We start from the raw sequence: 17,285 nt of genomic DNA, 5'->3' as shown, positions 1-17,285 counted from the left end.
CCAGTTGGCTCCAGTCAGCTGCTATGCAATATATATGTACAAATATATACATACACATTGGGATTAGCGAGTACCAAACCAGGTATCGGTATCGAGCCAATACCAGCCTTTTTTCAAGGTATCAGTACTTGTGAAAGCTTCAGATACCAGCAGCAAATACTCTAGGCAAGAAAATCTTACATCGAGCAAGTCCTCCTCGCCACTAGTTGCTGCTAATTGCTGCAGTTTAACACCACGGCAAATGTGCACCAGGTCTTGTTCGGACAAAATGAATGAACCAGGGAGAGTTAACAGTTAAACTGTTTTATTTTGCACTTCAGTTTACTTTATAAAATACTTAAACTCTGACAGTTGTTAGTTTTATTTTGCACTTTTAATATTTTTTTAATTAATACCAAAAAAATTCTAAACTCAGAGAGAGTTGTTGGTGTTTTATTTGGACCTAATGGCAGAGTGACTGTGCTGTCTTTGCTCAAAATGATCTGTCACTGTTAATTGAAATTTTATGTATCAAAAGTGCTAATAGTATCGGTACTCAGTATTGGTGAGTACCAAAGAGGGAGTTTTGTACTGGTATTGGTCTGCATAAGAAGTGGTATCGAACATCCCTACATACACATACACACAAATGAATTGATATAATGTAGAATAACAGCACTGTGTCAGTGAGTGTTGGTCAAATTATCATCATGGGTCTTCTAATATACAGCTTAATTTTGCAAGTTTGACCTTATATATGAGGTTAACCCTCCAATCTGCTTAAAATAGTCAATTTAACTCCTAGAATTTGTATCAATATCATCAGGTATATTTCACAGCAACAAAATGCAACTACAAACTTTTTTCAAAGTTTTTCACTGCGAACTGTACAGTGCATCTAAAATTGGTTCACCCCTTTTTCCCACCTCTTAAATAATTCTTAAAAAGGAGAAATTGAAGAGTGGTGAAAAATCTGCTGTTACAGCAACTCCAGCAGTCGAATTATCACTTCTGGCATGATTTTGACTCTGCTTCTCTTTGTGTCTGGATTTGGGTTCGGCCCTATTCACACAATTTTGAAGATAAAAGAAGTGCCTCTTTTCAGTTGATTTAACAGTTTCACAGGGAGACTAATAGAAAGACTTTAATAGCCAAACTTCTTTAAAGTCAGCTTTTAAAGAGTTTATTAAATCCTACAGGATACCCTCCTCTTCCTCTTACTTTCTAATCTTATAAGAAACTTCCTGGCACCTCTGTCGTCCACCTGCTTCCAATTAACCTAGCAGCCAAGCCGGACAGCTGCCGGCAGATTTAATTACCTTTTTCTACACTTAATTCCTGCTACATCACTAACATGGGTCTGAGCTACAGATGGGCAGGAGGAACCAGGCTGCCCAAAGTCTGCTCATGTGGGGTCTTTGGAGTGACTTGCAGACACTCAAACACACACACTTCAGCTTATAGTTGAACATATGAAGGGTGTAACAGAATTTCAACAGTCAAGGAGTTCAGTTCTGATGCTCAGTCAGAAGGTGTGGAGTATCTCCACACATGATTTAGAAATGCACCTTTTTCCCTTATTTGTGTTTTGTTGAAATGTTATTTTCGATCCTTGCAAAAAGAAATATTTTCATGTTTTTATGCTCAAATTTGTTGGAGAAGTTTTTTTTTTTTGAATAAAAAAATCAAAAATCACATCTGTTTTTTTTCAGTAGTAATGCCAAACTGCTTCACATTTTGACTGCTGATTTAACAAAACAAACCATTTCAAAACACATTCAAAACATTCCTTTGGCGAAATATTCAGCTGCTTTAACAAAAATGAAAACATGTGCTCGTTGCTTTTTGTTTGGGATCACAGAGGGGGTTCCTTCTAGCAAAAAAACACTCCACTTTTAAATTGTATCCCACTTTCCAAACACCTTGTGAGAGGAACCCTTTCAACGTTGTTTTTATTTGTTTTTAATTTCACACAGTACCAGTTATGAGAAGAGAATTTTATAAAAGTGAACTTTAAGGAAGCCACTCTCTGTGGTTGAAATGCACTCCTGGAAGCTGAAGATGGCCCTGAAAACTTGTTAAACCTCGATTAAATTGCAGGCACAGAGTTTTTCAATCGCACTCTAAATGAAATTGACTGACCACAACCAGCCTGTCCTTAGAGCTCTGGTTATGTAAGAACTTTACAATCTTAACACAAAAAGTAAGGCAATTTGTGTTTAATAGATTATTTCTTTATTGTAACACATTGTTTTATGGTAAAAGTTACTTCAGATCGTTCCCTCTGAAAGTCCACCTGCGAGTTCACACTGGAGAGAAACCATTTAAGTGTGATAGATGTGACAAGCGCTCCTATTACTCTCAAGGTCATACACATCTTTTGAGCTCGGGTTATATAAGAACTATACAATCTTAACACAAAAAGTAAGGCAATTTGTCTTTTGTAGACTATTTCTTTATTGTAACACATTGTTTACAGCAAATTGTTTAAGATATATTTCTTCTTGGCAATAAATCTCAAATCATTGGAAAGCCTGTTTATATCATTTTTTAAATCAGACACATTTGTATTAAGCATGAGTTTACAGCTTTTTAATTGAATTGAATTAAAATGCGAAAATTCTTACTCCAATGAGGTAAAAAGTAAAAACAAACTGCTTCGATAATAAAAACTATAAAACTGAGTTACCTAAATATCAAGGTGCTTATTAAATACTTTGAGCAGCAGAGTTGAGTATGTGGATTATGGCCGTAATAAGTTGCCAAACTTCTCATTTGCAATGCCAAACAGCTTATTCTGCTGTTGTTATTGACTCTTGTTGTAAACCTCTGCTACCCCCAGGTGCTGCCAATTAGGTGCCTGATTGGAACCTAATGAGCAGCACCTGTTAGCATAGCCCCTGCCGCATTGGTTTGTTGGTGCTTGCCCCAAGAATCAACAAATTTGATTACACTTTGTTGTGAATATGAAGAGTAGCGTAGTATAGATTGGGCACTATCCTATTTTCTGGTTGCCAAATTAGAAAAGGTTTCACTTTGAGGAAAAGATCAACCGCAGTGCTGTCAAAGTTAGAGGACAGAGCTTGCATCAAGTACAGAAGTGCACTTATCTGAAGGTTTGTCTCCCTATCTTCATTAAGCATTCTCCTTAGTTACAGTAAAAACCCAGGAGGGACCTGAACAAACCCCTTCCACTGAACAATTGATTATGGATGAATGGATGGTCTTTACTAGACATGCACTGATCAATCAGCTGGCTGATCGATCGGTACCGATTTCCTTAATTTTGGGGGATCAGTGACAGGTGATAAGCCCATCCTTACATCCATTCATCCATCCATCCAAACCGATCTTACATACCTCTAAGAAGGTCTTACAGCCAGCCATTGTTGCTTTTTGCTCTAAAACCTGAAACTTAGGACACTTTATTGATTGTTTAAGTCAAAACATAAAAATTTTATTGTTTTACAGGTTTTGTTCAATGATTTTCAATAAAATAAGATTGGAAAATTGGAGGTTAATGCTGTCAGTTATTAAAAAATAAAAAAATAAAAAATAGGTATCAGCCCAAATCGGTATCGGCAGGTCAGGCTTTTTTTTTTTTTTCACAATCGTCCAGAAAATTGTGACCAGTGCACCCACAGTCTTTACCGATCCAAAGCCTGAGTTATAATGGCATCATAGCAGCAGACTGTCAAATCAGATACAGCAATAGAAGTCAAATAATTCACATAATTAAACCAAACCACAAGTAGAAATACGTTAAAACATTAAGGACTACAATAACTCAGATAAGAAAACATTTATAAGAGGGAGACTAAGATATATCTGAAATATAAACATGATATAGAGGGAGGTCGCAGCGTTAATGTGCAAACAGTGCTTAGTGTCGTAACTATGCCATTCACCTTAAAGAGAAAATATTATCAAGGCACGAGTGCTTCTGTAGCGTGTAACTGAGTCAACCCTGAATAATTCAAGTTTCTCTGCTATTATGCAAAAACAGGCCAATTTCCCCGATACATTACATCTGCTGTGATATTGATTTTAGTCCAGTTCATCATCTTCTACACCTGTTTATGTTTCTGATATCTGTGGAAAAGCGTGACCATGTGTTTGAAAACGCAGATGAAGAGATTACAGAATGAGTGCCAGTGTTTTTTTTTACAGGCAGCCTTTTTGTTTACCTGTCTTCAGACACTCTCTGCACCGTCCTTCAGCTCAGCTTTGATTCTAATATTCATCCGTCTTAAAGGAAGAATCAGATACGACTCAAGCCAGAGCCACTAATGATGTAGCCGCAAACTTTTAATGGATGTATTCATCTTGAAGGCAAACTCTTTGATTCATCGCTGCCCTCACACAAGAGCCACCTTCTACTCCCTTCATCTTCATCCCTTCTGACAAACTCAGTCCAATTCATTACAGGATGTTTGATCTCCTCCAGCGTCTATTAGAGGATATGTGAATCGTTCTTGTCGGAGATTCAGTCTCAGCTAATCATTGGCTCTAAAAACCCACATTTACTGAGAATTAGATCTGCAAAGTGACTCCAGGAAATCAAGCAGAGAGTGTTTTAATGACCTTGTTGGTCAGAGTTCTGGGCTAACTTTTTGGAGCTGAAGATTACATTTAATTTGCTGTGCTGATAAGTTGAGGTTAATGAAACTTTACACAAACATCCATCACAGGGGGCAACAATGAATTTACTTCATTAAGATAAAGTTCATTTCTCAGCCCTATGATGTGTTTATTTTTAGAAGTCTGGAATTTAATTTGCATAGCGCCTTTTAATTAATGTTTATGAAATGCAAGCCAGAGTCTGTCAGGTCCAATTTATATTTCATATAACTTAATTTAGAGTAATCGAATGAAAACATCAGCACACCTAGCTTTCAACTTGTTATCAGAGCTCTCACATGTAGACAAAAAACAAGGCTTGGGCAGAAAGGTGTTGCTTTTGGGGAAAGTTTTACACACAGTACAATGTTGCAAAAGTTATTTGTAACTCAACTGTGAAACTTAAGATTCATCATGTCTGTGTCACAAACAGTCACTTTTCAAAACAAATTCACACTCTGTTCATCACAATACTTGCTAGTGTCCCAGCTGAAGACTTATTCTCTTTCTCTCATCAATCTGACAGATATTTTTCAGCGCCTTGCTTATGAACTGGTAAAAAAGAATCATTACTCAAAAAAATATCAAACTTGAAAACAAAATTAAAGAAAAGATCTAGGCTTTTCATTTTAAAAGGTGGAAACTATAATGGTAGACAAAGGTAAAAGATCTGCAGCGGCATAAGGTATCCGAATTAAGGAAGCAAATTCTCAAATGATGCCTAAGTTCAGAATGTATACAACAGCAAAAATGACCGACACACAGCTGAATTAACTACCCTGACAGTATACATCACAATGCAAAGCCAAAATCACATGATACAATAAAAAAATACTGCAAAAGATTATCACTTCAAATCCAGACTCAACAAAATTAGTCCTCCAGGCCTGTAGGGGCGCTAAATGAAACAGTTTTTTCACTGATTGACAGAGATGGACAGAGAACCAGCTTCCTAGGTATAAAAATCAAGAACTAAAAAAAAAAACACAAAAAAAACACCAGACATCTGTTACTTATTTTGTTAAAAGTTAGTTAATGAATATATTCACAGCATCAGCTCTTCTGCAAGTTGTGAAGTAAGTTGAAGAGACATAATCCAACTCAACAAAACACAAGTGACAAGCTGCATAAAAATGAAATGGATTAATATGGACGGGATGAAATATATCAAAACCATCTGTAGAGATGCATGGAGATGTTATTGATCTGCACCTAAAAGGGAATAAAAAATGAGACGAGGCTCTGCATGCATCAACACATCGCGCAGAGTCTGAGCACAGAAGGCCAAGAGGTCGTAGAAACACTCAAAGACTTTCTACCTCTTTGTTCAGCTGCATTAAGATCTGAATGGGATTTTCAGGGTGAAAGTGAAAGAGTATCCTGTGAGGTTAACACGAAGAATTGATTATTTAACTTCACATCAAAGTAGGTTTCATATTCAGAAGACCAGTAGAAGAAAATTCAGGTCTGATATTTTTCTTACTTTCTGATGTCAAATCATGCCAAGAATCATACAACAGTGCAAAGACTATGAGGAGTTTTTCATTACTGTTTATTGCTGTTTCAATGCATAATCAAGATATTTACAACCTGTAGATCACCATTATGTGACCTTAGTTATTTACCCATATGATACAACAAGCTGGAAATTCTTGACACAATTTTCCTCTGCTGGTCTGTGGTGGGGTTTTTTTTGTTTTATTTTTTTTGCAGATTGCAGTCGTGTTTACAGCAATTTGTTTCCTCGATCTGCTTTTTCTTGTCTTGTAGAGCTCTGATCTGCATTTTGATATGTAGTGTGAACTATTTACACTGTGTCCTTAGCCCACGTCCGCTAACTCTGTATTTTACATTGTTCAACTTCAAGTTCTGTGCAGAGCCTTGCATGAGCATCGGCATCTGTAGAGACGCCTGTGTGGAGCAGCAAGGGTACTTAGTCTACCTGTTTGATTCTTGTCTCTGTTGCAGTGGCACCAGTTGGAGTTGGGGCTGGGCCTCAGCCGGGAGCAGCATCCTGGCTGAGTTTGGGACCCTTCACTTAGAGTTTGTCCACCTGAGCGAGCTCTCCAACAACGCCATCTACAAAGAGAAGGTACGATGAATACACTAGAGCACAATTTTTTCTTCTTTTTTTTGTCAGGGTCTTTTTTATTGTTTTTTAACAATTATACAAAAAACAGCAAGTATACATCAATAATGTTTCATTTTGAACTGTAAAACGTAGCTTCAACAGAGCCTCTTTCCCCAATGAACCTTACACAAAGAGGAAAAAAAGGTAAATAAATAAAATAGATTGTCAAAGACAAATTGAAGTAAGTACAAAAATGAGATAAATAAAATAAGACAGAAATTTTCATGTACACATGTATATAAATACACATATATATATAAATATTCATGTAACTATGCACACATGTCCAAATATACACAAACAATGTACAATAGCAGTCAATAAATACATAATTGAGTAAACAAAGGGTTACCTAAGATGCATAGGATCATCAGCCCAAACACATTATGTCCTTCGCAATCATTTTTTCTATGTAAGTTAAAAAAGGTTGCCAGATGGAATAAAATTTCTTGGTACTGCCTCTTGTGGTGTCATGTATTTTCTCAAATATCAGATGGTGAATAACATCATTTTTCTTTAATTCAAAAGTGGTAGGGTATTTATCTTTCCATTTAAACAATACCAATCAACTTGCTAGGAGAGTACTACAAGCTATCCCAATTTTGGCCCAGCAGCTCAGATACAGATCAGGTGATACAACTCCAAAAATTGCTGTTGTAAGGGGAAGGTTTTAAGGGTTTCTTCAAAACATCTGTAAAGGTTGTAAATATCAGTTTCCAAAATCTGGCTTATATGGGGCCAACCCAAAACATATGTGAGAGGGTGTCTGGTGCTTGTCTGCATCAGTGACATGTGGGAGAGCACATTTCTTGATGTTTTGCTACAAACATTAACTGTGACCATGGAGCACTGATTTAGTGCCAGTCCAGGCTGGACTTACCTGATGGTTTTCTGTGGTTTCTTTGCAGGTGATGAACATCAGAAAACTACTAAACAAGATTGAGAAACCACACGGTCTGTACCCCAACTTCCTCAGTCCAGTCAGCGGCAACTGGGTCCAACGTAAGTGTTTAATTTTTCTGGTTAAAACCTGTGAAACTAACCGCGGATTATGAGTTAATCCGGGTTATGGAAATGAGAATTTGTAATGAAATAGGAGGTCACTATATATCTTTCATTATAAGAAAATAAATGTGACTGTTGAGACAAATCCACCTCCGAGTTGCTCTGAGAATGTCACTTCCAACATTTATTATTTCAGCATTCACAACACTGACAAACCTTGACCCACCTCACATACAGGCCCTTTCAGCTGCCTGTCTATGTCACTCATTTGTCTATTTCCTTTAATTTCTTATATCAGGCTCAAAGCAAAGCGTGACTCCCTTTGCTCAGGGTTATTAAAATGATAATAAATTCAATTACTTCAGAAAATTGATCTTTCCGATTTACCTGAGAGGAGGAGGAGAAAATACAACACCAGGACTGAAAAGGTCGTAATCTGTGTAATTACAGAAGCTAATTGTTGTGAGTGAGCGTGTACAGAAGCAGAGTTGTTTACATCTATCACCACAAAGGAAAAAAAGAAATCTTTGCTGCACAGCTCTCTCGTCTGCCGGTGTCAAGGACAAACACAGCGGCACTTTGATAACCTTGCGGGGGAGTAAGCAAAGGTGATGTGTGCATGCAATGAGAGGATAGATTTAGCCTCATGCACGCCTCCACTGCGATACCACATCCATCTTTATGAATTTGAATGTGGACTCAGAGCAAGAAGGAGGAAAATCAACAGCCACTTATTTCAATTTCCACTCACAAGCTTGAAGTGTGTTACATCATCATTTAGGTTTTAGCTTTCAGATACACTATTTTCTACCACCGGTGAACATAGAGTGTGTGGTTTCACAGAACAGGACATGCAAACCACGAATTACCCAGAAGAGCCATGAAAAATAAAGAGGGACTGAATTTAGTCGATACTCTAAGAATAGAGAGGGACATTTGGGAGGTTTTACTATGAGACACAAAAGCTTTTTTTACACTGTGATTCAAACAAACCAGGCAGGAGTTAGTCAGATTCATTGGTCTGTAAGGCTGAGTGTTTGAATAGAAAAACATGTGTCTGTACTGTGAAAATGTTTGTGTCATATGATGACTAAATAAAAAAATACTCCTACTGCTATAACACTACTATTACATGTGAGTTTTCAGGCAGGTAATCAGTCAACACAAATCAAAGACGTTTACTTTTCATAAGTTATATGACACCAAAAAATAAGATTTGATGATATGATTGACAGCTCTATTAAAGGAGCAGTGAGAAGTTTGAAAGTGATCTTGAAAAAGGTTCTTTTCTAGATATATGCCTGAACGTAATCCACGCTTAAATTAAAAGCTTATTAGCGCCAATATTAACGGTTACAGGTTATTTTAAAAAGCTACTTAGCTTCCCAATTGGGCCGACTAGGACCGGATTTAATTGCAGCACGTCTAGGTCTCTATGACAACACCACGCCGGCTTTCTCTGCCAAAATCGATTTCTGTGACTAATTTTGAAGTGATGGTGGACACAGGAGCCTAACTATCAGACAGAAAAAAGGACAGAAGAGCAAAAGAAAGCTAAACGGGAGAGCCCGAGCTAAAGGCTAATTAGCCTTTAACTTGGGCTTTATCACTTTGTAACACGGGGGCTAAACTGTTTATGCTAATGTCCATTCCAACCCACAGTCAGTAGTTATTCTGCAGTGGTCTGTTCAAACTTGAGAGTCTGTCAATAAAATGAAGAGTAAGGTTATGTTAGCTCTGCTTGGTAGATGACAGGCAGAAAATAGCTAACCAGAATTTACTACCATTACACATTATAGACATGTCTCAGAGCACTGCACTGCCAGCTGCGCTAAATATCAACGGCTGCTGAACTACTTACAAACTGACAGTGTTAACTTGTTGTCACATTAGCCAACAGATATGTCAGAGCACCGGGCTCCTGATGTCGCTATCTTATAGCCGGCTTATTGTCACTTTTTTAAACAGTAGCACTACATATCTGTGCTGAGAAGTCCCGGCGCATTGTATCCAGTAAAAAGTTGTCTTGAACAAAGAAAATTTGTTTCCACCCCATTTAATTCCAAAACAAACACACACCTGGCTTAACGTAATTTACAACAGTGTGCGAAAACTCTGGGCCACAAGATGGCAAGGGAGTGTAATCAAAACAGATCCTTCTTATAGCACCTTTAAGTGCCCCTGTGTTCCTTACCAGAATAGTATTGGAGAGGAAATAAGTGACAAAAAAAACACAATAACTTGTTAAACTGCTTATAAATGTGAGAGTCTGAGACCAACACAATCTCCCTGATATTGAATGAAACAGCTAAGTTTAACTTGTGCTTCAGCAAGCATAAGAAATATGGTGTCTTGTGGCTCTCAAATGTATTGGCTCCAAAAGATGCCCTGCGTTTTGGTCTCACTTTTTTACAACTTTCTGGATCTAGATTGGCTTTTCGAACAAATGAGTAGAGTAATTCTTATTTCAGAAAGGTTTTTACATGCAAGATTTTATCTGGCTATCTTTGCTCATTGTTAGTCTTTCAACTTCAAACCGACTTTAGCGAACATTATGGACTTCAGCTTGAAAGTGTTGAAACCATATTAAAGCTCAAATTTATGCCCTGGAGAGAGGACTTTTCTTTTTGAAATCCAACACTTTAACCTCTTCTAATGCCCTGAATGAAAACCTGTGTGAATGACCCCACTAAAGCTTTCTCCTCTGTTCACCCTCTCAGATCACGTGTCCATTGGTGGCCTCGGGGACAGTTTCTACGAGTATCTGATCAAATCGTTTCTGATGTCAGACAAAACGGACGATGATGCAAAGAAAATGTACTACGGAGCCCTGGAGGTATGAAAATTTCAGTCTTACTCATCACACTGAGGGATGGTTCTCAGTGGAAGCTGCTGCTCTTTAAGAAATACAAAACCAGCATAAGTGATCATCTCGTTCCCTTTCACCAAAGGAAAGAAAGATAACTTTAAAGCAAGTAGAAGTTTTTATCAGGGATGCTGAAGGATGAGTGAAGTACGAAACATTGCACAGCCTTTCCAGATGTTTCATACATCTTAGATTTCATTCATCTGTTACAGTGATAGCTTTTTTAATTTCATGTGTAGGCACCAGTTATGTAAATATTCCTTAATAAAACATGACACAGTCGCTATGGAAGCAGCCAAAATGTTTCCATGTTGTCATGTTTGGGCACAGTGTGTTAAAGAAACACATAACAGGTAAGAAGTGAACACAAAGGCAGTTTTACATGTTAGTAGTTCTAATTCGGAGAAAGTTTTCTGCATTTAAAGCATCTGTAAGGCTCAGCCGAAGAACTCTTGATCATTGAGGATGTTTTTTGTTGTTGTTGTTGTTTCAGAGTTAAGTATCTGATCTAACTCTTGTCTTTTTCAATAAAGAAAGTCATTAGACTGTGAATTGCTTCTTGTTGAGCATAAGTCCTGTTGATATGATGTTCAGTTGGGATGTTTTGTCGAAATTTCTGTTTGCTTAAATTTAGGTGGAAGTTTGGATGAATGTTTGTTTTTGTTTATTCATTGAGTTTGTAGAAGTAAAAGCAGTGAAAGTCAGAAAGTTGTTTTTGATTTGGTGATCATTGTGAATTATTTTGTTGAATAATTTTATTGTCTTTTCTTTTGATGGGCATTACATTTTTTCATTGCCTTTTCTTTTTTCTTTTTTTTGATACAAATGATTTTTTAAAAGGTGTTATATATATACAGTGCCTTCTGGCCTTGTCAGAAAATACCGTCAGCATTTTCTCGCTGAAATATGTAAGGCCTTATCTGAAAAAAAACAATGTCTGAATGGCTGCTTTTAAGAGCAGAGGACGCGGTGTCAGCAATTTGTAAAAACAGAATGTCCTTTTGGATCTGAAGACCACTGGATAGTTTTTCATTTCTCCTAAAGTCCTTCTTAAGAAAGCCTGGTCCCAAAGACTTGCCTTAAGTTTTTCAATCATGTTCATCAATGATTTCTTCTTTGTAATATGATGAACTTTTTTCACAGACAGTTTTATGAGAGTAGTTTTGAGCCCATACCGTATATTCCACTTCAGAGCTATTAGCTCGTGTCAACTTTCCTAGAATGTGGACTTTTTTCTTAAGTTAACACAAGATAAGAAATGATAATCCTCTATTTTTCAACAACAGGGAAATTTGCTGTGTAACAGCAGCAAAGTGAATTTTACAAACACAACAATAAAAATATATAAAATAGAAGTCTTGTAGGGTGTGTGCTGAGGAAAATATGCACAGAACCAATAATACAAGTCAAAAATAACAGGTAAAACATACATATGTACAGAAGTAATGAATGGGTGAGAAGTATTACACATGTTAAGGGGTGAGAAAAGTGAAGAAATATTAGAATTGATAAATAAATATAATTATTGCACATGGGGATTACAGAGAGTTGCAGCACTAACAGGAGACTCAGCCATTCAGGAGTTCCCCATCATATACCCAGTGATGTTAAGAACATGTTTCATCATTCGTACATATTTGTATAAGTACTATATGCAGTTTATACATTTAACTGAAAGAGCGAGATAACTAGTTGTGTGAAAGTGGCTATGTTTCTCTAAAAATCAAAGTATGCAGATGCTGAAAAGTTCCTGCGTCTTATTCAGAAAATGCACAGCTGTTATATCATCTCATTACACAGACAGAGAGTTTCGGTGCCTGTTGTTCTCAGTAGAAGGGCATAGATGCAGGAAATAAGATAACATTGTAGAGATCCCTGGCACTGGGAAATGTAAAGAGAGTGTAACTGCCTTTAATATTTATAAACTGATGTAAACTGAGAGCACTTCCACTCTGTGCAGAAAAGAGTGTGCACACATGTATCTTAGGTATACGTATGCATTCAAGCACATCAAAAGCTGTCTGTGTTCCCTTTAATGAAGATAATGTCAGAATAGACCATGTTCCCTCCGGCCGCAATTACAGTAAAAGAGACAATAACTTAAGATTGCCATTGAGATTTCCTCAGTTCTCATCAGAGGGTCAAGCCAGAGGCTGAATTACTAATTACAGCTTCTTCTTCTCCCCTGCGACTTGGTATTTAAATGGCCAAGGACCCCCGTGCTATCAGATTAAGTTCTATACTTTATGTTTGTACAGGGATCTAAGGTGAGGGCCCAGCACAACTCATTATCTTTGGCATTCAAATAAAAGCAGATTACTAATTAAAACAGTGATGAATGAAAGAACATTTTCCAATTATGCTTTGCCATGATCATTGCTAATTAGCAAACCTATCATCAGACTCATCCCTCCTGAAAGTGTTTTTCTTTTGCTAAGAACATGTTTGATAATATGCATGTTACTTAATTTACTTACAGTAATAGCAGGCTGTATCTTTATCAAATCTAACTTGCATGATAGAAACTTTCCATGGTGTGAAAAAAACACCCCCTCCAAACCGAATAGTCTGTACATGTGAATCTAAAAACAAGGCTCTTTTTCGGTCAAAGCCAATTCTGGATGAGCAGAATAATAAAGAAAAACATTAGACCCAAGATTCAAAACAAAGTTAACACTTCTCATTACAAGCCAATTGTGCTTTATTGCATCTGATTGTCAAAAGCTTGGATTTAAATGAAAAATGAGCAGAAAGCAGCACACATTGTATGGGTGAAATGGAGCTGAGAGAGTGGAAAAAAATGAATTTACAAAAAGAAAGAAGATGATGAGTCACCCAGAAATGATCTCTTTAGATGTAACTCTGGGTATATTCTGTCTCATAAAACATAAAGCACCGACAAGAAAGAAGCTGCAGAGGCAGAAATGCACAGATGCTGTATTTGCAGACGACTCTGAAAAAGAAAGTTGAGTTTTCTTTCTTTTCTTTTTTAGAGTCACTCTATCAAAGAAATATCCCTTTCCCTTTCCCCATCTCCGTTTGGGTTTTGATCTTTTAGTAAAGGAAGTATACTGGACCTGTTTTTCTCAGTGTATCAGATTTAATCCCTCAGAGGTTTTGCTGCCATACAAGGCATACATAATTCAACGTATAAATGCAGACAGGTAAAGTGTAGCTGCATGGTCTTGTCTTGGACTCATGTCTTATTTCTGAGACGATAACCCACATATACCCACATATACCCACAAAGGCCTCTGAAGAAAACAGAAGTCTGTGGTATGGATGTGCTGTTTCTTTGGATGTGAAAAACCACTATGTGTCTGATAGCTCAAGTTACTTCTGGACTTCTGAGCAGATTTGTGTTTTTGATATGCTTCAACTGTAACTTATTTTGTTAAAAAAAAAAAAAAAAAAAAAAAAAAAAGGGTACTGCTGCAGTTTGAATCAAATGTGATGGGTCATGTAGTGGATAAAACATGGATGTTAAGACTTGTAATATTTCTGACCTTTATGTGTTTCTGCAGGCAATCGAAGCCAACCTGGTCCAGAAATCTGCAGGAGGTCTCACCTACTTGGCCGAGTGGAGAGGAGGGATCTTGGATCACAAGATGGGTCACCTGGCTTGCTTCTCTGGCGGTATGATCGGCATCGGCGCAGACGACGGCGCACCAGAGAAGAGACAACACTACCTGGACCTGGCCGCTGAGATCACACACACATGTCATGAGAGCTACACCCGCTCAGGTGAGTGGAAATGTTAGAGTGTGGAGAGACTCTTTACTTTGAGAGTTTGCACATGGTTCAGGTCAGGAGGCTGGATGTAGTTCAGCATGAGGGCAGCAGATGGCTGACTGTTTACATTGAGGCTATAAATGAAAAGGCTGAGAGACGAAAATGACAAACTGAAGAAGGAGTTACGGCAGAAAGCCTGTCATTTTTATCTGCTGTGGCTAGAAGGACAGGATATTTCTTTAATGAAAAAATATAAAGAGATTTCAAAGAAACCCAGGAAGATCCATAAACACTAGGGATGTTTGATGCCACGTTCTTTCAGACTGATACTAGTACCAGTACTCCCTCTTGAGCAGAGGTGTCAAAAGTATTCACATTCATTACTCAAGTAGAAGTATAGATACTAGGGTTTAAAAAACTTCTGCAGAAGTTGAAGTATCAACTCAAGCCTTTTACTTAAGTAAAAGTGTAAAAGTACTGGTTTTAAAAGTACTTAAAGTATAAAATTAAAAGTAACTTAAAAAGGGGAAAAGTGCCGTTAAGGTCAAAAGCTTGGGCTGTGCCACAGGGGCCCATAGTTCATATAGTTCACCCCCCCGCCTGATCTCTGCTAAAGACATCTTCATACTACGCTACATACGTGTGTTATGTCGTGCAGCGTGATTTGTGTCATGTGCAGGTGTGATGGATCGCTTACGAACCAATAAGGTTTTTTCAAATGGTATTACTTATATGCGTCTCATCCATCCACTACCAAATTCACTCTTTCCAGATGACACAATTTCAGCGATTTTAGGACAGGTTTTTACTTTTTTTGGTGTGTGTCTTTTTCAATGATGACAAGCTGGAATGAAACAGGAGTAGCAAGGCTATTTTTAAAATGTGCAGAATAGAAAGTACAGATATTTTCCTGAAAATGTAAGGAATGGAAGTAAAAAGTTGGCTAAAAAATTATTACTCAAGTATGGATACCCAAAATTTTTACTTAAGTAAGGTAATGAAGTATTTTTACTTAGTAACTTGACATCTCTGCTCTTGAGTAATCACCGATACCACTAGTACTTTTGATACATAGAATTTAAAGACTGCACAGTCACTGCCATGAAGTCCAACATAAAACACAAACAACTCTCTTGAGTTAACACAAGTGCAAAATAAAACTGTCAGAATTTTCAAGTGTTTTTTTTCTTTTAATAAAATGAAGTGCAAAATAAAAAAGTTTAACTGTTAACTTATCCTAATTCATTTATATTGTCTGAACAGAATCTGACACATATTTGCCGTGGTGTTAAACCGCAGCAATGTAGCAGCAACTACTGGTGGGGAGGACTGACTCGATGTAAGATGTTTTTTTTTCCTTGAGTATCGACAGCTGGTATCGGCAGCCTCATGAGTGCTGATACCTTGAAAAAAGGCTGGTTTTTGCCCAATACCTGATACAGATACCAGTACTAACAAACACCCATCTTGAAACGCCCATTTATCAGCTTGATTGGTCATGTTTATAACCTGGTAAAATTATTTTGGGCCTGATTATCCTGTTCAGACTCATTCATTTTAATGATATTAAGGTTACAGATCTTACAAAAGAAAGCATCATTAGAGGCAGGCACATTACAGTTGTTAGCTAAGGGGCTAAAGGTGATCACCATCATTGGGCCTAAAAATTAGGGCTGAATGATTTGGGAAAATTATCTAATTGATTTTTTTTTTACTTGGATATTGGGATTGTGATTTCACCTGCAATGTTTTGGGAGGGACATTTGTCTTCTGCATTATTCACTAAACACAAGCAGTAAATCATTCTATTGAATGACTAACATGGCAAAGGATACTGTCAACATATGAACGATTCTTTCCTTTAGGCCATGATGAAGTGAGATGAATGATGCATAAATTGATAGGAATAACATTTATTTTTTTAACTTTTACAATCACAGTAGAATGTTGACTGATTGATTTAACTTTATGCCTTGTTTTTTGGCAGAAAAACCTGCAAATTGACTTCTGCTGGTTTTAAGAAAGTCAATATGCAAGAAGTTTCAATTTGATTAATTGTTCAGCCCTACTAAAATGTCTGTTTCAAAAACCAGATGACATCACTAACACTTTGTCAACATTTAATATGGTTTATGACCATGACCGGTCCTCTCTGTTCTCTCAGTTTGACTACATACTGATATTCAAAAAAGACTAATTCACTAATTCAGGCAAAAACAGTTCATCTTTAATGTGCACCACTTTGTTGAGGGTGTGAAACATGGCCCCAAGGCTGCTCCCTCACTTGGAATCCTCTAAAAAATCCAAGTCTAAATGTACCTTTATTTCTTCCTTTAACTTTCTGGATCCTAATAAATCTTTACTTTTTTTCTCTACCGCAGCACAGGCCGGCCCTTCTTAAATAAGCCGGTGAAATTTTACGGCTCATTATAGTTGTGGTGTGCTTTAGCTGTCTCGTTAAGAAAGGTTACGGTGGCATTCAGAGGGAGAAAATTAAGAGTCGAGGAGAGCAATATTGTAAATTAAAACGGCCTCAGGCGTTTTCATTTGCCTCGACTCGAGAAGAGTGGGTTTTGGTGGCTTCACCTCAGCAGAGAGACGACAGGCCTAATAAGGAGAAACAAGGAATTAAAGCTCTAGTTGGATTACTCCCTAACGTGTCGCCACTTTGGGCAGCAGTGGATGTAAAGGGGGTCACTGTGTTCAATGCTGATAATCACAAAATGTTGAAATTCACAAAAGTAAGATAGAGGAAGAGAAGCAGTAGGCTTTAAAGATAACAACTCTGAAGGCAAATTTAATTTTGTTGTTACCTTTTAATGAAGGAGAGTAGAAGAGATGTGATATGGTTGCATGGAGAGAATGAAGAGATGATGAAAAAGAGAAGAACTATGCCTACATTTTTTGGCCTACATGTTTGATCCTTTCTCTTCCTTGGCATCTGTTTTGGCC

General features: G+C 37.4%; 1 protein-coding gene across 2 annotated transcripts in view; it reads left to right on the top strand.

The window, feature by feature from the left end:
• Positions 1 to 17,285, top strand: part of LOC141800895 (mannosyl-oligosaccharide 1,2-alpha-mannosidase IA) — a 264,860-nt gene that overhangs the window by 234,615 nt on the left and 12,960 nt on the right. Inside the window, exons 6-9 of one of the 2 annotated variants that reach the window (XM_074683747.1) lie at positions 6,565 to 6,691; positions 7,639 to 7,732; positions 10,456 to 10,571; positions 14,126 to 14,345. In XM_074683747.1, coding sequence (XP_074539848.1) covers positions 6,565 to 6,691; positions 7,639 to 7,732; positions 10,456 to 10,571; positions 14,126 to 14,345 — 557 coding nt within the window. The remainder of the gene's footprint in view (positions 1 to 6,564; positions 6,692 to 7,638; positions 7,733 to 10,455; positions 10,572 to 14,125; positions 14,346 to 17,285) is intronic. The other variant, XM_074683748.1, reaches the window with a different exon arrangement.

The sequence above is a fragment of the Halichoeres trimaculatus genome, unplaced genomic scaffold (assembly GCF_033239565.1).
Source record: "Halichoeres trimaculatus isolate MK-OKI-2021-1 unplaced genomic scaffold, fHalTri1.1 fHalTri1_scaffold_12, whole genome shotgun sequence".
Lineage (NCBI taxonomy): Eukaryota > Metazoa > Chordata > Actinopteri > Labriformes > Labridae > Halichoeres > Halichoeres trimaculatus.
This window is presented reverse-complemented; position numbering and strand designations above follow the sequence as displayed.